The sequence below is a fragment of the Maniola jurtina genome, chromosome 1 (genome assembly GCF_905333055.1).
Source record: "Maniola jurtina chromosome 1, ilManJurt1.1, whole genome shotgun sequence".
NCBI lineage: Eukaryota > Metazoa > Arthropoda > Insecta > Lepidoptera > Nymphalidae > Maniola > Maniola jurtina.
Genome location: NC_060029.1, coordinates 15,685,569 through 15,711,345, shown reverse-complemented (window position 1 = coordinate 15,711,345; position 25,777 = coordinate 15,685,569). Strand labels below are relative to the sequence as shown.

The 25,777-nt window shown below is 39.2% G+C and overlaps 1 protein-coding gene across 1 annotated transcript; it reads left to right on the top strand.

Annotated features, from left to right (window-relative positions):
• Positions 1-3,505: 3,505 nt before the first annotated feature.
• LOC123866449 lies at positions 3,506-25,446 on the top strand. Its single transcript, XM_045908035.1, has 6 exons — positions 3,506-4,052; positions 14,965-17,301; positions 17,603-17,800; positions 18,237-18,378; positions 19,013-19,225; positions 24,858-25,446. Exons 1-6 carry the CDS (start codon positions 3,987-3,989, stop codon positions 24,944-24,946), a joined length of 3,045 nt encoding a protein of 1,014 aa, XP_045763991.1. The 5' UTR covers positions 3,506-3,986; the 3' UTR covers positions 24,947-25,446.
• The last annotated feature ends 331 nt before the right edge of the window (positions 25,447-25,777 follow it).

Sequence of the window (25,777 nt, the reverse complement as noted above, 5' to 3'; positions counted from 1 at the left end):
GACGCAAGCTACCTCGGTACCAAATTTCATACAAATCGATTAAGCTTATGTCCGTCCCCGGGATATAAGCTAACTCTGTACCAAACGCGAACGTCAGAATCGGTTAAACTGTTGGGCCGTGAAAAGGTAGCATACAGACAGACATACAGACAGACAGACAGACACACTTTCGCATTTAGGTATATTAGTATGGATATGACCTCCTTCAGCTCATTATTCAGTGGAAATTAGACGATAAAAGACCACCTGGCCGAAGAAGAACATCGTGGCTCAAGAATTTACGCCAACGATACGGGAAGAGTACCCGATCTCTTTTCCGCGCAGCAGTGTCCAAAGTGCAGACAGCCCTAATGGGTGCCAACCTCCGGTAAATAACAAAGTTAGCCTGGAAAAGTGGATTAGACGTATTGAGAACTATGACGCCCGATTTCGGTGAATCTACACATCTAGACGCGCATTTCTGGTCAAATACGTCCATAGATAAGTACAATTACCTAATAAAACACTGCCGACTTTTAATTTGAAGTCAATGTTCATACATTCACATCGCAAATTGTAAGACTTAGGTACATGGTATGCTGTGTGCACAATGCAGCGATGAGTTAGATAAGGCTTGCAACACCACTTACACTTTTAAATGCTGTAAAACGACTGTTGCACTGCAATTAGACATTGTGAGTGTAGGGTAACCATTCTAGTAGGAAAAAAAAAGCCTTTCCTATAATCCTGCGGGGTAATTTGATCACTCAGTAATCATCACTGAATGAAAATCATCTAGCTCATTTGACATTTATTTTTAATCCATTGATAGATTTCTACGGAAAAATATTTTAATATCGCTCAGTGCAGCAGCAATGTAAAACCAACCAATGTCATAATGAGCTTGGTGATTTTCATTTAGTGATGATCACTGAGTTCGCAAATCATCCTGTGGATCTCTCTCGATTCATCATCGATGACAGTTTCAACGAACTATGAGAGTTAAGGAATAAATACTAAGTATGTCTGGGAGAAAATGAAATCAAAAGTTGAACCAATATTGATAGACACTTGCGAAATAATACATTGTCTTGTATACCTACAAGCACCAGAAGAGTTTCTTCTGGTTAATCCACCTAAATACTTAGGTATCTGTGGTCACCCCATTAGCAAGGCATGCATGTATCTCCATTCATTTCGCCGTGGGCTAACATCCTAGACCATTGTTCACGCTACGATTCAGGAGATATTTGAGCCTGATTAATGATTTTACCATAAGATTTCCATTATTGGAATGAGGCCACACTACAGCTTGCGCAAGGACTTTGCGAAAGGGAATCCGACACTTGCCACGGTTCAATTCCCAGATGAATTAGCCTGTTTACTTGAATTACTTCCTATGTCGACCGAAAGCAGTCCACTGCTGGGCATACTTAGGTTTCTTGTAGGGAATTCCAAAGGCCACGGTCTTCGCTGCCTGGATTCAGCGGCTCCTTGCTACTCGTCTGATGTCCTCCGTCCACCTAGTGGGGGGTCTTCCAACGCTGCGCTTTCCGGTTTAAGGATGCCATTCCGGCTCCTTGGGACCTCAACGTCTATCGGTTTTTTGAACTATGTGCCCTGCCCATTGCCACTTCAGCTTCACCACCCGCTGAGCTATGTCGGTTGCTCTATCAATCTAAATAATAAATATCTATGTTATCAATACATAGGTATAAACGAAAAGTCCTCGTTCACTGACAGACTCATGAACGGCCATCCAAAACCCTCGTACCAATAGTACGCGACAGGTCGAGACTGCAATCGGAGTGGGGAAGCCCCGCACACCCGCACGGCACCCGCGCTATCCCGTACGGATTAGCGCGTGGGCTGTGCGGATGTGCGGGGTCCCCCCGCCTCATACCCCGATTGCCACCTTGACCTGTCGCGTAATAGGGAGCTGAAATTTTGTACCTGAGCTTTTCTTTATAAGACATGATCTCTGCCTCTTATCCATCGATTTCTACTTTCTACTCGGCATCGTACCGAAACGACATCCCTTGGCGACACTATACCTATTGGCTGTAGGGCGCTAACTAGTTACGGCGGTAGATTTCAACCAGACACACAAGCCTGAGACAATTTAGGAATAATAAATTCCCAAAATTTACCCTACTGGGAATCGAACCCAGGATCTCCCACTTATTGGCGTCACTCAGAAAAGCAGGTATTATTTAAATATTTTTATCGAATTATTGGAATGTCCTCTCCAAAACCAACACAAAAAAACACAAGTTTAATGTGTAAGGTTATCCGAGAGTTTTAATCTAAACAAACTAATGCCAAAATAAATAATTTAATTAGAGCGTGATTGCTATCACAACATCTAATTATTCAGATCACAATCCAAATACCGAAAATATGCGATATCGCTCCGAATCTCAGAAGGAGACTGAACTAAAACCTTCAAAACACCCGTATTTATGCAAGTTCAATCTTGTTGGCCTCCTAGTAACAGATTGTATGACATCGAATGAGCCAAATATCGATTTTACCAAACTACCTTCATCAGCTAAATTAATAATTTTATATTATTTTTGACAACTCAAATCAACTTTTTAAAAATAACCTTACACACTTATAAGACCACAGCGCTCACTACTGCGGCACGGATTGTCATTACCAGAATGGCAGTTTTCATCATTATCATAAAAGATACTATTTATCGTAAACAAAATATTGCTAGGTACCGAATTAAGTCAATTCATTTTGCCATGAGATTTCCCTTAATTAGAATGAGGCTGCGCTTGTGCAACGGCTTTACGAAAGGGAATCCGACCCGCCACGGTTCGCTTCCCAGGTGGCGTTGCCAATATTCTCACCTTATTTACTTTATGTAATTTTAACTAGACTTCCTGCATGTTAATGCTAAAATGATTTAATCCTGAAAATCAGTTCATGGAAGAGACTTAAAAACGTAACACTAAAACTATAAGGTATGAAAAACTATCCTACACACAACTAAGTATATTCGAACATGACTAGCGTGACTTAAGCCCTTCTCATTCTGAGAGGAGAACCGTGTTCAGTAGTGCGCCGGCGAAGGATTGAGACGACGATGATGAATAGTGAAAGGTCCTAACCGATGGACACTGAAGTCCATAACTTGATGTCTCTTGCAAGGATCTTCACAGAATACGGGTCAAGATTAACGGTTGATGAAGCCATGGTAAGTAGGTCCTACCTGATCTGCTACTCCTAGTCCATAGATAGTCCCTATTACCTATTTAGCTAAGTATTTTGTGCTATTATGTTCTGGGTCCTATTCTAGTTCTCAAGATCTCATTTCTGACTTGGTCAACTAGGAATTGTTAGAATTTTCAAAGCAATGTTTACCATATCTACTTTGATACTGATTGATTGGAGACACTTGGAGACCAGAGTCAATTTCGTTCACTTGGGCAAAACATGAAGTTACCGATGACTCCGTAATATCGATTTTACAGTGGTTCTTTATAAAACGTAGGTATACTTTAATCAAAATAAACCGTAATTATTTTACGCAACATTCACCTAACATCATACAATAAACGGCATAGGATTTTAAACGAATCTCAATACCTTTCGAAACATTGAGAAGGGGCGGACGGAGTAGGGGTGGTAAAACGAAGCGGCGCTCACTGACGATTGTACTGCCGCTGGGTCTGCCGCCGCGTGAAGCCATTGCCCGATAACACACATTCGCGAAAAAAAAGTTCATAGTTACATGCGCGCTAAGCTTTACAAGAATCCGGAAATTACTATAGAAAAAAAAATATAATTGTCTATTGTTTTATGAACTTGTCAAACGTTCGCGCGTAAATTTTCGCGCTGAAATTTAAAAAAGGAAATACGGGATTGTTTTTTTTTTTATTTGGAACAGTGCAGTGGACTCTAGTTAATTGGGATTCAGTGCTGGAAGAAGGTTGTGCTGTGACGGACAGTGTTGTGTGATGGTACTCTGCCGCTCTGTTGTTTGAGAGTGCAGCATGAGGGGTGGCGTTTACGCTTTTCTGCTGTTGGCGCATACAGTCGCCGCTATTACTGGACCCAGGGTTGGTATTTTAGTTTCTAATCTTTTCTTCTATGGTGCTGTTTTATTTAGGAACTTACATCCGGGGCCGTAAAATAAATTAAAAAATAAAAGAAAGATAGGAATTTACTTACAAATATTTCAGCGGACTTCGTCTGCGATGGCGTTTGCTGGCGCGCGTGCTGTGCTTGTTTGGAGTGTTTTTTTGTTAAGAGTGGCTGGTTTTTGTGTTAGTTGGTGTTTTTTGGTGGTGGAACTGACTGGGAAGCGCTCTAAAGGGGCGCCGCACGTATGTTGGCGGGCGCCGGCGCAGACGGAGTCCATACTTGTATAAATTCAATAACTTGAAAATATCACAAACTTGACATTGGCTAATCAGAGTAAAGCCAGATTTAAAGAAAAAAAAAAATATTTCAGCTCTGTAAGAATTAGGGTCTTTCAGATTTCGAGTCGTATTTATTATAACTTTATTTTACTAGGTATTTATTTTAATACATATGTATAACTATTTTATTTTATTAAATAAATAGAGCACTAGTGTGTGCTGCAGTATGTATTATATTTTTTCTGAAAGAGCTATCGAAAAAGCCGATTACTTATCAGCTATCTTCAAAGTCAAATTCAAACTACGGCCTCCGAGGGTAGAGTCTTCGTTGCTTTAGTTTTAAGTCTGAGAAGAAGCACACAATGAGCTCTGTCTTGTATAGATTTAATCAATCTCTAAAATTTTAACCAGACATGCTATAAGTACCTAGTAGATTTATTATATTTTCTAAAAGGTTATGGTGTACCAATTTTGTTGCAAATTGTTGAGTAATTAATATTAAGGTACTTGAATATATCCCCTCAGATAAAGGTGTAGTTATATTAATTTTCTACAAGCAAAAATCACATCATTGGATAATAATTGTTTAGATTCGTAGCAATGATAAAATAAAAAGATAGAAAGTTTCTCTATGAGATAACAGCAAAACAAACTGACATCTATGTTACGGCATCTTAATCACGACTTTGAAGAATTTAGAGATCGTTACGTTATGAATCTTATGATAGAGTTATGTAATTTTTTTGTTTTTAACCTTTTGACCTGTCGCAGTATAAATCATATATAAATAATAAACAAGATAATGTTCAAAAACAGATCTTTAATGATATTCCTTCCAATGTTTCGACTTCATACGGATCTAAAATCGACCCACGTGTTTTGTCTCTTGAGCGCCTTAAACGGGCAAACTTTTACTAGGACCAGTCCCGAACTACACATAGGTATCTATTTATAGGCCATAGAACTGCGATGGAACTAGGATTCAGCATAGCTTATTACTAACGTAGGAAACCTGCTTGCCAAAGAGTTTTCCTTGTTCTCATTAGACGTGTGAAGTCCGCCAATTAGTAATCCGCACTTGACGAGCGTGGTGGACTATGGCCAAAACCCTTTTGGAGAGGAGACCTGATCTCACTGGCGATAGATTTAGACAATGATGATGATGAAATTCAGTCAAGTCATAAACTTACAAACCGGCTGAAAATTTTTGCCGGTTTGTAAGTTTGTAAGCCGGACAGTTGCCCACATGATGTATTAATTGTCACATCTATAAATATTTAAAGGAAAAACTGAGTGACTGAGTAATCTATGATCAACGCACAGCTCAAACTAGATCGGGCTGAAATTTGTCATGCAGATAGCTTTAATATGATATAAGTAAACATCCATTAAGAAAGGATTTTTTAAATTCAACCCTAAGGGGATAAAATAGGGATTTTAAATTCAACGCGGATGAAGTCGCGGGCATACAGTACTACTTGATAATAATTAATTTATTAGGAAAACTGTTAGGAGTAACTGCTGAGTTTCTTGCCGGCTCTTCTCAGTAGAATTTTCTTACCGAACCGTAGTGGAGTCCAAACGTAACAGGTATAAGAGAGACTTATCCTACATGAAATCAATTTCGAATTTGAATTTAACACAGATCATTCGTGCGTAACGATCATTATTCGCAGGTGTAACATGACGCCTTGAACTTGATGAATATTTGCGAGAAGAAAGTAAACTTTACATACAGACACGGTCGAGGAGATCGAGGTACGCGCGTGGATATAGTAGCATTTTCTCGATGCCGACGATGAATAGAATTTACATCCCTTCGTATTTTAGGGTTCCGTCCCAAGCTAAAAAGAGGAACTCATAATGTGCGACTATTAAACTAAGTTAGCACAGCTATAGAAGAGCTACTCATCAATACAAACAAAAATCGTGTTCTACCAAATTATCATAAAAATTCTTCTTCGGATTGCAACGTCTATTGAATTTGAATAATATACAATACGTAATGTCCTCAACATTCCGGCAATCTGCAGATCCAAAAAAAGAATGAGCCTCGTAGTGTGATACTAGTCCATACTTAATATTATAAATGCGAAAGTCAAAGTGTGTCTGTCTGTTCGTCTGTCTGTCTGCTACCTTTTCACGGCCCAAAAGTTAAACCGATTCTGGCGAAAGGTACAGAGTTAGCTTATATCCCGGGGACGGACATAGGCTACTTTTTATCCCGGAAAATCAAACAATCCCCTCGGGATCTTTAAAACCTGAATCCACACGGATGAAGTCACAGGCATTCTCTAGTGAGGACATAATTTGTATAGAACTCAAATTTTTTGTAGGACAGGCAGTCATACCTATTATGATTTTACAAACACGTTGTAAAGGTCGTTGTATCATATCAAAGGGCAGTTTTATTTTACATACTTACAGAACGTTATTTCGCACTATCATGCACAAAATAATGTAAGATTTTGTTAAGGCCCAAAGAACATGACTGTGATTTATATAATAACTTCTCAGTCGCTTTCACCCGCGACGGACGGTCGCAATTAACGAAAATTAATAAGTCTTGATTGTGTGAAGTAAGTATAGCTCACATTGCATTGTTGTGACTTACTGCGAGTGAACACGAAATCAATTACGGGAATCGTCACTTTGCGATGGTGGGTTTGGAACATACACATACGAATTTGCATATTTTAAGGTCTCCACTCTCCACAGGTACAGGTACAGGTTCCCTATAAGTGTGGAGGCCAAAGTCAAAAAGACTGTTAACTTCTTGTCATGATAAAGACTTATTTATTTATTTTATTTTATTTCTCATACCAAATCCAGTGGCGTGTCTGCCTGTCTATTTACCACCCATACCTACGTACCTACCTTCATAATTCCACGGACACTTTCAAAGCGATCTGCCTCCTCGTTTCTAATTCGAACCGCTCTCAGCTCGATATTCGCCATAAGTCTGACCCTTGCCTTATAGTCTAAGAAATCGTACCTATCTTAAAAAAGTTATTTCTTTTGTGTATAATAGATTTTAATCTTAATTTTTTAAGATGACGCTCCTGGCACGAAACAAATTGAAGATTGCTTGTGTGATTTGTATCTGAAAACATAAAGTTCACCAAAGCCGTGTTCTTGAAAAAATAATAAATAAAATAATTAAAACCAAAATAATAAAATAAAAACCAAACAGATTGCTGCTATAAAATTTGTTTTGCGGAACCTTTGAAATATAATGACTTTGACAATGGCCAAACTGTAGATAAAGCTCTGAAAACCCTAGGTAGGTAATAAAAATTTGTGTTTTTTTTTTATTTTGTTAAAACTGACTGGAAAGCGCTCTAAGGGGATGCCGTGCGTGTGTCGGCGAGCGCCGGCACGGACGGGGTCCATACTTGTATAGTTTAACTAACGTGTTACAAATAACTACAAACTTGACATTGGCTAATCTTTGTAAAGCCAGACGAGAGAGGAAAAAAAAACTCTGTCTGAGATTCGGAAATACTACGATTTTTGGCTGACAAAAATTTTACTCCCTTTAAAGGGGTCTGTTTTTTCTATTGGATATAAGAATTAAGTAGGAGTACCTTTAAAATATTAGGTATCTACTCGTGACTACGGTATACTTTATTCGTTCATAAATGTAGAAAATCTTTATTTTAATACTCGTACCTACCTAAATAATAATTCATGAAACAAATGACTCTATCGTTTCTTACAATCATAATACAAGTGCAGCTGTCTTGCCTGTCGCATACTTATTACAATAAAAATATAGCTAAAATACAAAGCGTGCCCACTAACAATATAAAACTAAGTATACTTAGTGGACAATGGACATGGAGACATGGAATACCTCAGACAGCACGCAAACTATGTCCGGCTACTTTCTCCTATGAATCGAACACATGCTATTAATTAGATGGGATTATATTATATTTTATGTTTCTTGATTGCCTTTGCACATTTAGCAATCCAGTCAAGATCTATAAATTGGTTTATAGATAGGATAACGGCGGCGTATCAAATATTAAGGGCTATACATACAACAAAGGCACTGCATTTGGACTACAAATAAGCTGCTCCGAGCTCTTTGTTTTTAAAATTGCAGTTTGGGAGCATTTTTAGTATTACTAAGCCTCCACTGTCCGTCCGACCGGTCGTCCGTCTGTCTGTCACCGGGCTGTATCTCGTGAACCGTAATAGGTAGAGTTGAAATTTTCACAGAAATGTCTATTGCCGCAAAAAAAAATTTTTTTTTTAAATGAAAATTAAAAAAATAAAAAATGTTATAAATCTTGTATGGCGGTACTCTACGTAGGTATACAAGTCCGACTTGCATTTCAATGGTTTTATTAAAATTGCGGTTTGGGTGCACTTTTCTTTTTGCAGTTGACATAAGTAACTGGTCATTAAAACTGACAATCGATGGTGTCCATCTGATGGCAGTCCAACTGCATTCCAAATGCAGACCTAGTAGGCACCTAGGAGATAGTTACTCTTAAATAGTATGTTTTTATTAGATGTTTGTCCGGCATCGATGTTTTTCTAATATCGCTCATCAATTAAGTACTATGACCTAAATAATTTTAAGTAGGACATATCAAAAATTGTGGAACAATTTCCTGTCTGTTCCACAATTTTTGATAGTATTTAAAATTACTTTGAAACCTTGAAGTGTAGGTAAAAAAAATTCATGAAATTTTATATAATATGTGCTATGTATGACCTGTTTGTTCTATATGAAGGTTGCATATTGGCTTAGTAGATATCTGAAGGGGGTTCCAGCTTGAAATATAATCTACTTACAAGAAGCAAGAACATTGTACCTATAAAACTCGAAAAATTGCGTAAACCAGAGGATCGGCTCTCGATTCCACAATTACACAACTAGCGTCAACGAATCCTATGCTATGCGACACTTCCTCGAGCGCTGCGGTCTAGACTCTACACTTTATTGCATAAACTGCATAATACTACGGAATCTTTCTTAGCACTTTCTAGGTACATAAGGATTACTCTGCGTAGACGGTTAAATAAAGCTACTGAGATTGTTACATACAAGAAAAACTATAACAAGAAATTGGTTCTTCTCGGTAGGAAATTCATTCCGAACCAGTGGTAGATGCATTTGACGATTGTACTTACTTGTAAAAGTTTAGTTGCAAAAAATATTTTTATATACATCACACTAATATTATAAAGGCGAAAGTTTGTATGTGTGTGTGTGTGTGTGTGTGTATGTTTGTTACTCCTTCACGCAAAAACTACTGGACGGATTTGGCTGAAATTTGGAATGAAGATAGATAATATCCTGGATTAGCACATAGGCTACTTTTCATCGCGGAAAATCAAAGAGTTCCTACGGGATTTCGAAAAACCTAAATCCACGCGGGCGAAGTCGCGAGCATCGGCTAGTATTTAATTATTTTCTATCATAAATTGATTCGAACAGAACAAGCATGGGATTATTCAAAGGGGCGGACCAGCAAATTCCTGAAAGGTCGGCTACGCATCGGCGGTACCTCTGGTGCTGCAAGACGTTCATGGGCGGCGGTAATTACTTAACACCAGGTGACCCGCCTGCTCGTTTGCTCGCTATTTTTTATAAAAAAAAAGCATCTATCACAAAATTCGCCTCGGCCAAAAGTCAGCTTTTCATTGAGCTTCTTATGAGAGACTAGCTGATGCCCGCGACTTCGTTCGCGTGGATGTAGGTTTTTGAATAATCCCGTGGAAACTCTTTGATTTTCCGGTATAAAAGTAGCCTATGTGCTAATCCAGGGTATAATCTATCTCCATTCTAAATTTCAGCCCAATCCGTAAAGTAGTTGTTGCGTGAAGGAGTAACAAACATACACACACACACACACACACACACACACACACACACACATACAAACTTTCGCCTTTATAATATTAGTGTGATTCTCATGAAAACATGTTAGACATTTTCATCTTTAAGTACTTATTTTAAACATTTTTATCATGAAACGAAAGCATTAATCATTGAGTTGCATAATTCTGAGAGTTATTGACTTATCCGTGTCAATATAGTAAGCATTGCGTGCCTAATCATACATCATTCGTCATTCCTAATCCGAATTAGAGTCAATCTAAGTACGTATCATATTAATTTTATTGCTGGTATTAGAATTACAAATGGCTTCTATGAATAAAAGCTATCAATGTGATATCGTCATAAATCTCAACTTGTGATGCATTGGCGAACAGCTTCCAAAAGTAACGCACTTTTGGCAGCTGTTACTTTTTTCCAAGCACATGCAAACTGTGGAATCAACTTCCATCGGCGGTGTTCCCACTAGATTACATCATGGGGTTATTCAAGGGGCGGACCAACAAATTCCTGAAAGGCCGGCAATGCATTCGCGGTACATCTGGTGCTGCAAATGTTCATAAGCGGCGGCAATCACTTAAAATCAGGTGACCCGCCTGTTCATTTGCTCGCTTTATTTTCAAAACAGGTCTCCTCAAAGGTCTAATATGCCTAGGTTTATTGTTTTCGCTTTGCCATCACACTTCACACTAATATTATAAAGGCGAAAGTTTGTATGTGTGTGTGTGTGTGTGTGTGTGTGTATGTGTGTGTGTGTGTATGTTTGTTACTCCTTCACGCAAAAACTACTGGACGGATTGAGCTGAAATTTAGAATGGAGATAGATTATACTCTGGATTAGCACATAGGCTACTTTTTATCCCGGAAAATCAAAGAGTTCCCACGGGATTTTTAAAAAACTACATCCACGCGAACGAAGTCGCGGGCATCAGCTAGTCTCCTATATTTTCATTATTTTCATTCTTATACGTGTAGGTAACCAATCTAAATTACCGTCGTGTTTGTGTTCAGAAGTCATAACGTTTAGAAATAATAGCATGCATGAGCGTTTTCTAATCGTTCGAAAACAAAGATGATCCGGCGAGACGCGCGGCGAATCAGAATGCCCGTCCGGTTTCCACAAAACGAAGAAAGCAGACGCTCTCACTCATTATACTCACTGTTACGTTATGTGCTTACTGATGTCTGATGATTTGATGACACTCATGACGGGTGCAACATACTATGCAATATGGTGTTCGTTCAAACAGATAACCTTTTATCTGAATGTGAATCAATAGGACCTACGATAGCAATGCAATAGAATTAAAAGAGACCTATCTCCAGCTGTGGGCGTCTATTGACGGTTGATAATGACGACCTGCATAGCTGTAACAAGTGTAAATTAAAAATTTATAACACCCCCGACAAGTGAAGGTTTCAGTAGCTAGAAAAGAGCTGATAACTTTCAAACGGCTGAACCGATTTTCTTGGATTATAGCTAAGAACACTCTCGATCAAGCCACCTTTCAAACAAAATAAAACTAAATTAAAATCGGTTCATTAGTTTAAGAGCTACGATGCCACAGACAGATACACAGATACACACGTCAAACTTATAACGCCCCTCTTTTTGGGTCGGGGGTTAAAAACAAAATGAACTGTTTGAGTACTATCATTTGCAGTTCAAACTATTAACTAAGCCTTTATAATAGAGATGCTCTGAAGAGCTGTTTGACCTCATTTTCTACAACCGCACCACACGCCACCGTAAGCAATTTCACCCTCACCACCTGGGTGCCTGGTGCGCTTCGACTGCCCGCTGTGCCAGATCCTTTTTTCCACGCGCATGCAAACTATGGAATCAATTCCCATCGGCGGTGATCCCACTAGATTACAACATGGGGTTATTCAAGGGGCGGACCAACAAATTCCTGAAAGCCTGGCAAAGCATCGGCGGTTCCTCTGGTGCTGCAAATGTTCATGTGCGGTATCACTTAACATGAGGTGACCCACCTGCTCTTTTGCTCACTATTTTTTTATTAAAAAAAAAACTAAAGATTTAATTAAATTTTTCATGAAGGAAACGTACGCGCCTAATTAGATCTCCACAGAAAACATTTTCGGAATTCCAGCGAGCTAAAAAAATAATAATGAGGGCATTGAACTTTTTAGCCAAGTTATCAGAGGTATTAATACTATTATGGAATTGGAGCTGGTGATTTCATACCTGGTACCTGCACAGTAGACTTACGAGTAGCTTCAAAACCTTAATTTACCTGGAAGTAACTAGGCATGCAGATTTGCAGACTCAGTCAAAGAGGTTTTGTACCTCATTTTGCACGGAAGCTATAATTAGCAGTCTTCGCCAAACTTAGACCACCGTTACGAGTCTTACGAAACACCGCTGACCTCAATGACCTTTGAAATCAAAAGTAACGCGCAAACGAAACCGAAAGCAGGCCACGCCCACACACCACACGTCATCGTGAAAGTGCCACCATAAGATCGGCATTCTGCTGTCTTAGCTAAAGAATACACGAGAGACTTATTGTTATACGACTTTTTGGTTTGTCACCTTTTGCCTACCTAGGACTCTGTACCCGAGGGCTGCTAACGGGCCTCTATTAGCTACTAAGCCTTCACGGTAAGTAGTGCCTTTATGCCTCTGTGACCTGCTGATAGGAGCTACCCCTAGTCAATTTCAACGGAACACCGCATCTAATTTGTTTTGTGACAGGCATACCTACTGGTAGTTTTACTATAGTTTGATAATAATTTACCAAAAACCTCCCAGACAAAAGATCAACCCGTGTGAACACCTTTTGGTCTTTTACAATTTTTTTTTTATCATTGTAGGCACACGTTTGACCATAATCACACTTGATGGAAAGTGATGATGTGGCTTTTACCTAGAAGCTATTCACTCTTATTTTAAAGATACCCAGATAGTAATTAGTAGGAAACCAGATCACGGAAGAGTAATCCAAACCGCGCCTTAGCCGTGCGTATGAGGAATGATGATGCAAAACTTTTCGTCGGGCGACAAATTGCTAGTGTGTCAGTACTCTCAGATGTTACGAATGTTACGATACCTACATCCTGTATGAGCGCTTTGACCGGTTAGAGAGTGTATCACCGCAGAAAGGTGTTACGTCATTTTTTTTATAGGAATAGGAAGGAATGTGAATGAAGGAAAAAGTTGTAGGTTATCTAAGTTAAATAAAAATGTGGCTAATTATGACCGGTACTTACCACAAGATACATAATTATCTACATAATAATAAACTCATAAACTGACTAATTGACTGACTAACAGTCACACTTCACACTAATATTATAAAGGCGAAAGTTTGTGTGTGTATGTTTATTACTCCTTCACGCAAAAACTACTAGACGGATTTAGCTGGGAATGGGGATAGACAATATCCTGGATTAGCACATAGGCTACTTTTTATCCCGGAAAATCAAAGAGTTCCTACGGGATTTCGAAAAACCTAAATCCACGCGGGCGAAGTCGCGGGCATCGGCTAGTAAGTACCTAAACCATTGGGTCTAGAAACTTGACGGTATATAAGACGATACTTGACGGAACAAAACGGACGGTAAAGAAAGCCTAGGACATATTGTTATCAAATCGCAGTCATGGATTCGTTGGACCTACTCGTAGAACTGTTTAATACGTCAGCCTTTTATTCGAGATATTCAGAAGGTCGGAGGTTCAATCCCGGGCACGCACCTCTAACTTTTCTGAGTTATGTGCGGTAGAAGCAATTCAATATCACTTGCCTTAACAGTAAAGGAAAACATCGTGAGGAAATCCAAATATCTATGCCTAAGAGTTTTAAATGTTTTCAAAACTGTATATATCCTGACAATCACATTTGGCAATCGTGGTATGACCTGAGCCCTTATCATTCTTAGTAGAGATCCGTGCTCCGTGGTGGGCCAGTGATGGGTTGATCATAATGATCACACTAATATTACTCGTATATTTAAAGGCGAAAGTTTGTGTGTATGTATGTGTGTGTGTATGTTTGTTACTCTTTCACGCAAAAACTACTGGACAGATTTGGCTGAGAATGGAAATAGATTATACCCTGGGCATATAGGCTACTTCTATCCCGGAAAATCAAAGAGTTCCCACGGGATTTTTAAAAACTTCCACGCGAATGAAGTCGCGAGTATCAGCTAGTGATTGATATAAAATAAAAATATTCTGATTTCATTTGAATATGAAAGCTGAGTATTTGTAAGTCTACTATTAGTTTAGCTACCGGACAATCGCCGTATTCCGTGAGAAAGATGCGGTTTTCTCACAATCCGCGTACGAGCGTCGGTGACTCCGTGACGCATCAGTAGCACGAAAGTGCATTCTTGGCCTCGCGCCTACGAGATGAGATCTAACATACTTTTGTATTGAATCGTTTGTTTTGATATCTATTCCATTTGTTTTTCTGTTAATAATTATCCGATTCTGAAAATTCTTTCACTGATTATATTATTTACCTATCAGTGAAAGAATTTTCAGAATCGGATGACCTAGATAATTTATCTATCAAAGACGAAGTCGTGGGCAAAGTCGTATAAACTATTTTCTTCTCGGACATATTTTTTGGACATTTTGGTTTCACATTAGGCAGAGTGAACAATATGTTCAAAATGTATTTTATGAGATCCCTAATTTTAGAACGTCACCTGAATATTTTTAACAATTTGTTTGAAATAGCAAAGGTTATCTCCAATTTTAACTAGCCTTTCTTTTGATTCCAGATAGAAAATGAGTTCGACCGAAGCCGTCAGCCGGCGCTGGGACCATCAGGCTTCAACGAACACCAAGCGAGATTTGGACCATCTCCTTCACTCCAGAACTACCAAGCCCAACAAGCTGTCTTAAGTAGTCCACCACCGACCATTCAGTACCCTCAACCGATCTTCCAACAGCAACCTTACGTTCCTCAGTTCAACAATCTGTTGCCAGCCCAGAACATTCCCGTTCAGAATATCCCCGTACAGAACAATAATGGTTTCCACTTCAACCAACCTTCCAATATCAACCATCCAATTAATAACTTCCAACAAATTCCACAACACAACCAAAATATACCCCAACCAATTCCGACGTTGGCCAGTTTCCAAAATAATCCTATCCCACAAGTGCCTCAAACATTCAACCAAAATTTAAACATTGCACAGCAAAGGCCAACCCAACAAGCTTTCCTGCCAACTTTGGCTACCGCTCAGAACCAGGCTTTTAGTAGACCTAACCCAATCACAATCCAAGCAGCCCCAAACCTATCTCCCCAAAATTTGAACAATGCCCAAATCCCATTCCAATCTGCTATAAACCAGTCGCCTCTAATTCCTAATGGACAATCAGTAGCTCAGCTGCAAGATTATTATGAACAGCAGTCGAAAGAAAACCTTGAAAAACTAAAAGAGCTTCAAGAGAGGCAGCGAATCATTCAGAAGCATCAGGAGTTTGTTCAGAAACAGCAGCAAAAACAACAGGAAAAAGTGGAGAAGCTACACGAGGAATTCGTTAGTAAACAGGCAACAAAATCCATACCCACGTACACGACGACAGAAAACTATGAAGATTTTTACAAACGAAACCAAGAGAGGCGAAGACCACTACAACCGCATGAAACAGATTTGTTCAGGAAGGCTATTGAAATGTATGAAAAGGAACATCCGACTACCACTACAACAACGACCACAACAACTACCACAACACCTCGTCCCCGACCCACCGTAAGACCAAGGACAAGAGCGCCCACTAGAACAAGAGCACCCCCTCAAGACAGGAATAAACAAAAACTTTACAACGAAATAAAAGATCTGCTAGAAGAGAGTGATAATAAAGGATTTGATGACAATTTGAGAGCCAAGAGCGTTGCTTTACTCCAAAAACCCGATATTTTAAAACAACTAAAAGTAGCTCTAGCCGAAAACCCTGAAGATTTCAACGAAAAGAATTTCACATCACGAGAAATATCTTTGAACGGGCAGAAATATGAAGTAATAAGAACCAATAATCCTAATTTAATACCGAAAGGCGCAATAGCTGCTGACAGTCCAGATTTAGGTAAATTCATACAGGCTACACAAGAGCCACAAAAGGAAAGCCGCATATCTTTCGAGGATTTAACAAAAGGTGTCTTACCACCGGGTGCTAACTATGAACTTATAAAGCAGTCGGATAATGGTAAACTGGAAGAAGTTTCTAGATTACCGAGCACACTTCAGAACAAAAAGAAAGTGACATTCGTGTTTCTCGAAGAGCAGGATGACGGTACATACAAAGTAAAAGGAGTAAAGGCGAACGGTCAACAGACTGAAGAAGGTCCTGAAGTAGAAGAAATTTTAAACAAAATCAAGAAAGGAGAAATACAACTGCCCGGGCCTACGAAAATTTCCAACACTGTATACACATCGACAACTTCAAGTCCAACTACTCAATCGACTGACTACATTGCGGAATCTTCATACCACCCTTCAAGTTACACCAGTTATGTAACAACATCCAACTACGGGACCTCCGGACACACTAACCCAATACAAACAACGCCACCACCTACCTACGCGTCTTACCGTAACTCCATCGCTTCTTCAACAAAGGCTACCCCTCAAACACAGACCTTTGCTCCCTCCACTCGAAGCACCACAACCGAGGCACCTCAACCTAGATACGTCACAAAATCTTCTACTCCAACCTACAACATTAACAGGAACAGCTACAGCCCAAGGAATCCCTTCCACACCACGACAGTTATAAATACAACTCCCGCGTATACAAGATCTACTCCTCAAGAAGTCGTAGTCATTGGATCATCCAGCACAATTTCACCAAACTACGAAGAATCTACCTTCAATTCTAACTACGCTAGAACTGGTACACCAGATCTAATAGATATTCTTAAGGAGAATGGTCTCTTTGCGACAGCTAAATACTTGAAACAATCTGGTTTAGATGCGATATTGAATGAGACGGGACCCTACACAATATTCGCTCCAACGGACAAAGCTTTCAGGACATTATTGGTGCAACTCGGTGGACCTGATAGGGCTGAGGAAAAATTCCGCGACAATCCTAGACTGCTTAGTGGGGTAAGTAGACGACATCACCTTTGCAAATTACCTAAGTATATCTTTTTAAGAAAACAAAATAGTATTTAAATTCATTGATTGAAGGTCATTAAGGACCTGTTCCATGGCATTCGAAACACGGATCGAACAACGGATTACAATAAAATAGGGTCAAGTTACAGGTTACTTTTGAGACCTTTTTGATCAAAATATTATTTAAAAATTAATAATCTACCTTTGCACCTAGCTGATTTCAGAAAGTTCTTAAGATAAATCAAGTCATCCCGTTACTTAATCTAGGGGTTTTCCATATTATCCCCAGTTGCTGCTCCATCACGTAATCCCTGGTGCCTTCGACGTGGGTTCCCTCCAAGACGAGATGACGGGGGTCTCGTTAGCTGGCACTCAGCTAAGAGTCAACCAGTATGACATGCATGACGTCGAGTGGAATGAGGTTCGCGTCACCACCATCAACGGCGCTAGAGTTCTCGAGGATAAGAAGGACATACATATTCCTCAGGTATGGGTTGCTGAACAGGGTAATTTACTATAACTTCAAAATTTTTAAAATTACCGGAACTATACAAAAGGCTAGAAATTCTGGATGAATTGCTTGCTTCTTTGAAGAATTTCTTCGAAAAATCTATTAACGTCTTAATATAAATTAAAAGCAAGATTTTATAGTAAAATCTTTCTCCGAGCGCTAGAAACATGTACAAATAGTCTTTTGGGATTAAAACTTTGTTAGCGTGATTCAGGCTTCATAGTGGTGATTGAAAATATTGTGGTGCCATCTAGTGAGATCGTTGTGAGTAGTCCGTTTTAGGTTCGTATCGTGTCAACCTGTGGCGACAAAAATCTATCCTCAATTTGAGTTCCATTAATATTATAGACAAACTGTATCTCCATTCCATTTACGGAGGTATCTAATTTATATACTTCCCAATGTATTGCAGGGTATAGCGCATGCAGTGGACAGGGTCATGTTCCCGCTGCCAGTAGGGGATATAGTTCAGACCCTGCAAGCGGACAGGGACCGACGGTTTACCACCTTCCTCAAGGCGATCATTGCAAGTGGCATGGCAGAAACATTATCAGGTACATGTTTATTTTGTATCACACTAATATTATAAAGGCGAAAGTTTGTATGTGTGTGTGTGTGTGTGTATGTTTGTTACTCCTCCACGCAAAGACCACTCGATGGATTTGGCTGAAATTCGAAATGGAGATAGATAATATCCCGGATTAGCACATAGGCTACTTTTTATCCCGGAAAACCAAAGAGTTCCCAAGGGATTTCGAAAAACCTATATCCACGCGGACGAAGTCGCGGGCGTCAGCTAGTTTTGTATAAACAAGAGACTGAAACTACTGAATTGAGAATGTTATCTGGCTATGGCTTGTGTCTGATGGTAGCGGGAAGATCCTCCAGAGTCGATCACCTCCGGACTCGTCGGAAGTGACATTGTACACGATGTTTGTACACGTTTAGTCTAATTGCATTTTGTACCTACCAGAAGCACAAGCTAAGCCTACCGAAAATAAATAGCACTTTCACTCAAGTCATACAGATTAATTAAAAAAAGGCCTTTCCTCTGCTTTTTCTGATCTAAATAGAAGTCTGGAGATTTACCTATGGTATTATGCCCAGCAGACTCCACCACCACATCCGAATTCCGAAAGCAGTTTCTATTAAGAAGAACCGGAAAGAATATCTTATTATCTATTCCAGAAAGCAAAACCTACACAGTGTTTGCGCCAACGGACGCCGCGTTTGCTCGTCTCCCGCCCGCGGAACTATCAAGATACTCCGAAAAGGCAGCTGCCAAGGCGTTAGTGGCGAGACACGTGTTGCCAGGGACATTGTACAGTGCGGGCATGCGGTACTACCAGCTGAGGAACTCTATGGAGGATGCTAAGCCCTTAACCTTGCAGAAGAGCTCCGGTAAGTCATGACATCCTGGTTCTTTCAACTTTTCACCAGAACAAAATCTACTGAGAAAAATCCCATAAGGAGTTTAAGAAGGAGTGCGAGTGAGTGAGAGGGTTTTTTTTGAGTGTATTCTTACTCTCTACAATTTTCGTATTAATAAAGTTGTTTGAATAAATAAATAAATAAATAAGAGTGATGCCACGCACCACAAATTATTTTGAGTTAATCAAAATAAATAACTACTTTATAGATATATTACTTCATGTTTATGACGTTTAACTATACTTCATGTTATATCACTTCATGTTTTTGACGTTTAACAGAGTAGACGTATTATCGATAGCTCCTATATTTAAAATTGTAAAACATTGAACTTACTGCTATAATTACAATAAAAGTGTTAAGTGTACAAAGCTAACTACTTTTACAGTGTGGTGATAAATAATTTTCAATCGAATTCGCGTGCAAAAGTGCTAAAATCAGTGTAATAACTTCTCGATTCAATGACTAATAATATCATTAATTTACAAATGTCGGTACCTATAAATTAATGATCTGCGAACGCTGTCAGTGTCACGCGGCACGCTTTATCGTTCAGAATCCAATAGGCGTCTATTAATTCGTCGCTTCAATAACACGTTTCCGTGGCCAGTTGGTAACTACGCCGACTCGCTCCAAAGAGGACCCGGTTCGAGACTCGCCGCGGAGATTGGACTTTTTTCAAGTTATATTTCTTCTTAATTTGTAAACAAAATTTACAATGGTTGGAACTTGCGAAGCATGCCAGGCACACATTACTGTGACGATGAAACGCATAAAATGTATCATTTGTAACTTCATGTATCATTCTGAATGTGTCCGATTTACTGGCGATACAACATCTGCACGAATGCAATGGAAGTGCCCTAGTTGCGTGGCGACTGAGCGAAAAGGTGGAGATAACAGCAATACACCCGTGCGAGTAGAGAAAACTAGCAAAACTGTGCGAACTGTAGCCACCGATTCCGATATTTCGGAGTCTGAACGCGATGTCCCCGTAGCCCCGACTTATAATGACCCAAACTTAATTGTTAGTCGACTTGAACACTTTCTAGACGCAAAGCTGCAATCGATTAAATGCGAAATAATCGAGGAATTAAAAACCACTATCTTCACCGAATTGAAAAACGAAATAACATCGTTATCTTCACAATTTTCTCAATTGCAGACTTCCTACAGTCAACTTCAGTTGGAAAATGACCATCTTAAGAGTGACGTATGCGCGCTGCTGGAACGTATCAGTGTGTCCGAGGATCAAGTGTCGGAACTGCGTGCACAGTTTAATAGACAGCAGCAACAGGCGAGAATGAATAATTTGGAAATTGTAGGGTTGCCACAAACCAGCAGTGAATCGCCTGTCGATTTAGTACTGAGCATTGCTGAATACGCTGGCGTCGAGCTCAACCGTGGGGATGTTGACTTTGCACATCGCGTCCAGCCTCAAAAAGTCATAGCTGGCAGGCCCAAACCTATTGTAGTCAAGCTAGCCGACCGTCTATCTAAAGATAAAATACTCTCAGGCCTGAAAAACAAAAAGGGCATCTGCACCAGAGATATAGGCATCGGTGGAACTGAGAAAAAATTTTTCGTAAATGAACACCTAACCCCTGAGAACAAACAGCTGTTAAAGTCAACTAAAAATTTAGCAAAAGAGAAAGCGTACAAGTTTGTCTGGGTTAGGAATTGTAACATTTTTTTAAGAAAAAACGAAGAATCGCCGGCACTGCACATTCGTTTCGAAAAAGATTTAGCCAAGATAAAGTGACTTTGAACATTAAAATATTATTGTGTTATATTTTAACAGTTATTTCAATTATTCTTATTCTGTCTTTACTCAAGATTACTAGCGCCTTTTGTAAAACTCCACAGCATAATAAGCAACATCTTAATCACACTCTAAACACTAACACTTGCATCGAACACTCAGCACATACACACTTTATTAAACCACACACAAAATATATTCCTTATCTAACTCGCTCCCGAATTCACAAATCAAATATCATACAACATTGTTACCACACCCACGTAACTTTTAAAATAAACGTCAGAATTATTCCGTCTCGATCTTCAAGCAAATGTTACCTTATATATCCGAACAATTCAGCCTGTCTTTCATTACTCACAATACTGCCTAGGTATATACATATATTGCTTTTCTATATTTTGGTACTTATTGCACATTCAAGGGCGCTAATACAATAGAAATACTATACCAAAATGTGCGTGGTCTACGCACTAAAACGAATGAATTTAGACAAAACATACTAAACCACGATTATGACTTAATTTTAATTACAGAATCATGGCTCACTAACGGTATCTATGACAGTGAGATCTGTGACAATAGATATGACATCCTACGATGTGACCGAAACCAGGAAACATCTGCTAAAAAAATGGGCGGGGGAGTTCTATTATGTGCGTCAAAGAAGCTACATATCCAACATCAACGTGAGTGGATCTGTCCCGGCGTCGAATCCTTGTGGGCAACTATACCAGCTGACTCACTCAAAATTCCAGGGCACCGCAACCTTCATATTGGATTAATATACGCACCACCAGACTCAGAGTTACCTATTCGGCTCGAGTCAGTCTCTTATCGTCTGGCAGAAGTTCTGGCAACTCACCCCAATGACTATTTTATCTTAGCTGGCGATTTTAACTTACCGAATGTTACGTGGACTGATACCGGCCCCACAGTACAAAAGCGTGGCTCAGTGGAACTACAGAATTCTTTTATAAAAATTTTGGACATATGTAATCTCTCTGGCTTGGCACAACATAACACTATCCTTAACAGTAAGGGTAACACTTTAGACCTCTTGTTTAGCAACATTGATTTTGTTGTTCACCGCGGCATTAATCCCCTCGTCGCAGAAGACGTATACCATCCATGTCTAGAATTTAATCTCTCGAATCTATTTATCCGTAATACTCGACACAAACCTGTGAAAAGACCTAATTTCTATAAAGGAGACTACGTAAAAATAAACGAATACCTAACAGGAATTAACTGGCATGAGCTGCTAGTAGCTGACTCCATTAATGAAACAACAAATATTTTCTACGCCATTCTAAACGATGCCATAAATAAATTTGTGCCACTCAAAGTTAAATATAAAACTAATTTCCCTGTATGGTACTCTAGGTCTTTAACTCATATAGTGAAAGAAAAACTACAGAAGCACAAGCAATGGAAAGAAAGTAGAAACCCTCGCGATTACGACGAGTTTGTTATACTCAGGGCCCGCCAAAAACTTGTACAGAGACAATGCCATACCTCTTACACTCAGCGTATGCAATGCTACATCCGCAAAGATCCTAAACTTCTATTCTCTTATACAAAGTCCCTAAGAAAAAGTGATCAAGGATATCCCACCAAGCTCACTCTTGGAAATACTACATACACAGACGAAACTTCAGCTTGTAATGGATTCAGCCAATATTTTGAGAGTGTCTTCGTAAAACCGGCGAGCTCGTACGATGTAACAAGTTCTCTAAATTTAAACCATAACGAAACCATTTGCAAAATTATTGTGAGTGAAGATGAAGTTTGTAAACTACTGAAAAATTTAAAAACTAATAAGGGAGCAGGTAGTGATGGCATCCCACCCGTCTTTCTAACTAAGTGTGCTAACAATTTAGCACTGCCACTCTCCATAATTTTTAACCTGTCCATTAATGTATTTGGCAATTTCCCAGATATATGGAAAGAAGCACTTATAGTACCTATACATAAAAGCGGATCAAAAACCCAAATAGAAAATTATCGGCCCATTTCAATCCTAAACGTGATGAGTAAAATATTTGAAAGAGTTGTCTACAGACATATATGTCCCATTATAACTAGGTCTATTCCCTACGAGCAGCACGGTTTCATGAAGAGCCGTTCTACCGTTACAAATTTAGCTGTTTTCACGGATTATGTACTACAAAGCATGGATGAGAGATATCAAGTGGATGTGGTCTACACAGACTTCGAAAAAGCATTCGACCGCGTAGATCACGTTATCCTACTTCAAAAACTAAGCGTGCTTGGAATAAATGGGAGCCTGCTCCGGTGGTTTACTTCATACATTAAAAAGCGTATGCAAGCAGTCGTGACGGGTAGTGCTAGAAGTAACTTCGTGATGATACCCTCAGGAGTACCCCAGGGGTCCATTTTAGGCCCTCTTTTATATAACGCCTATATATTTGACATTGGAAGCTGCTTCCAACATGCGCAATACCTAATGTTTGCGGACGATAAAAAAGTGTTTGTTAAAATACGTTCCATTGAAGATTGCCACAAGTTACAGCAAGACCTTAATGCTTTGACAGAATACTATGCGAGGAACAGAATCACAGTTAATGTTAAAAAGTGCCACCATATAACTCTGACTCGTAAAATTAATACACTTGAATTCGATTACAGAATCAATGGGACAAGTATACCCAAAGTGACCACCGTTAGAGATCTGGGTATCCAAATTGATGCAAAACTTTCAATGACTGACCATATCGATAATGTAGCTAATAGAGCCTACAAACAACTGGGTTTCATCAAACGGGTAACTCGGTATTTTAGTAATGTGGATTGCATTAAATCACTTTACTTTGCGTATGTCAGGAGTATTCTTGAATATGCGTGTAGTATTTGGTCGCCCCAATACATAATATATACCCAAAGGCTTGAAAGCATACAGAGGCAGTTTGTGAAATTCTTAGCATTTAAAGATTTTAAAAAATTCAATAGTTATGAGGAAGCGTGTTCGTATTACAGTATCGACACGCTAGAACAGAGAAGAGAACAGTTGGATATGCTAGTACTGCAAGCTATTTTGACTGGCTCGATCGACTGTCCTAGCCTGTTGTCAGCCTTTTCATTTAGTGCACAATCTCTGCGAACACGCCACACGCGCCTTCTGTATGTTCCCAAATCCAACACAAATTATGGTCAAAATTCTATAATTCCGCGCCTGGCACGCACTTATAATAAGCAGTATGCTGAGTTCGACTTATTTCACCTGACAAAAAATAAATTAAAAAAGGAATTCCATCTTCGCAAAAAAAAAAAAAAAATAGTTAACAACTAAACATGCACACACTCACGCACAATCATATACACCACACACACGCACACTCACACACACACACACACGCGCGCGCACACACACACACACACACACACACACACACACACACACACACACACACACACACACACACACACAGTTTTAATTTTTGTACATCTCTTTGTTTTTATTGTTTTTCTTTATATTATTGTATACTCTGTTAAAATACTTGTCAATTAATTTTAAGAAGGTAATCTCTGTGGCCTTAAGTTTAACTTAGATTTATTATAATAATTATGTTGTATAACGCTGTTGATTACAATTGAATAATAAAAATAAAAAATAAAATAAAAATATTCAAGTAGGTACCAACCTACCATAGGAAAACTTAACGGACGTGACGAACCAACACGGCTGTAAAACGTACCTACTTCATTGGCTGGACAGCGCGTCCCATATGAGTGAGCGAGACCGAGTACAGCTTCGCGTCCACCGATGGCACCTCAAGACTTTTGGTGTACTAATATAGAACTACCCTCACTTTCCAGGTCGCATCAAAGTGAACAACGCACAAGTGGTGACGCACAACATCCCGGCAACCAACGGCGTCATTCACGCCGTAGACAACCTGCTCTAACAACCCCCCAACCCGCCAAATTAGATAAGGTTTCCGGAGTTACACTAAAAACCTTGAAGCTTTGACAATCAAAATTAAACATGAAATCAGTCTTTTTTTGAGCTCTAAGGGTGGGATTTATAGAGCGCACTTTGCTTTTCCTCAGACTTAAGATTGAGTTAAAACGAGACAGATTTATGTGAAAGATGTACATCTGTCTCGTTTTAACTCTGTCTTAAGTCTAAGCAAAGTCAGAGTGCGCTCTATACATCTCACCATTAGGCTGAGATCGATAGAGTATTTTGACTTTGCTATATGTTCACTTTCAATAATTTTGTATTGAATGAATTGCACTTCAATTTTATTGTATAGCAGCGTCTTACTCGAATATTAATTTAACCACCATGTTGGCGATATTGTCTTTCTTCTTTTACAATTTCTAGAACAAAATCATATTTTTCTTTATAGTTATTTGCTTACAGTAATTTCCACTCTTTTGTGTATGTTTAATACCTGATCAGTCTGTTGCCTAGTACGTAGTAACGTAGGCTTTGTTGTTCCAATGTTATTTGAAAGTCGAAGCTTTCCTATGTTAATAAATATCTTTGAAAATCATTATCATCATCATCATCATCTTTATCATAGAACATAGTAAAGGCGCCCGTCCACTTAAGCGTAGCAAAGCGAAGATGTGTGCAGCAAGTCAATCTGATGGGCCTGTACTCTGTTGTACACATTCTTCATCAAGAACTAACTAAGCCATCAATCATTTTGCTCATAGATATTGAGAATGTATACTGTGGAGATTAGCAATAGAAAATTCTAATTTTCTTTATTGTATGTACTAATCAA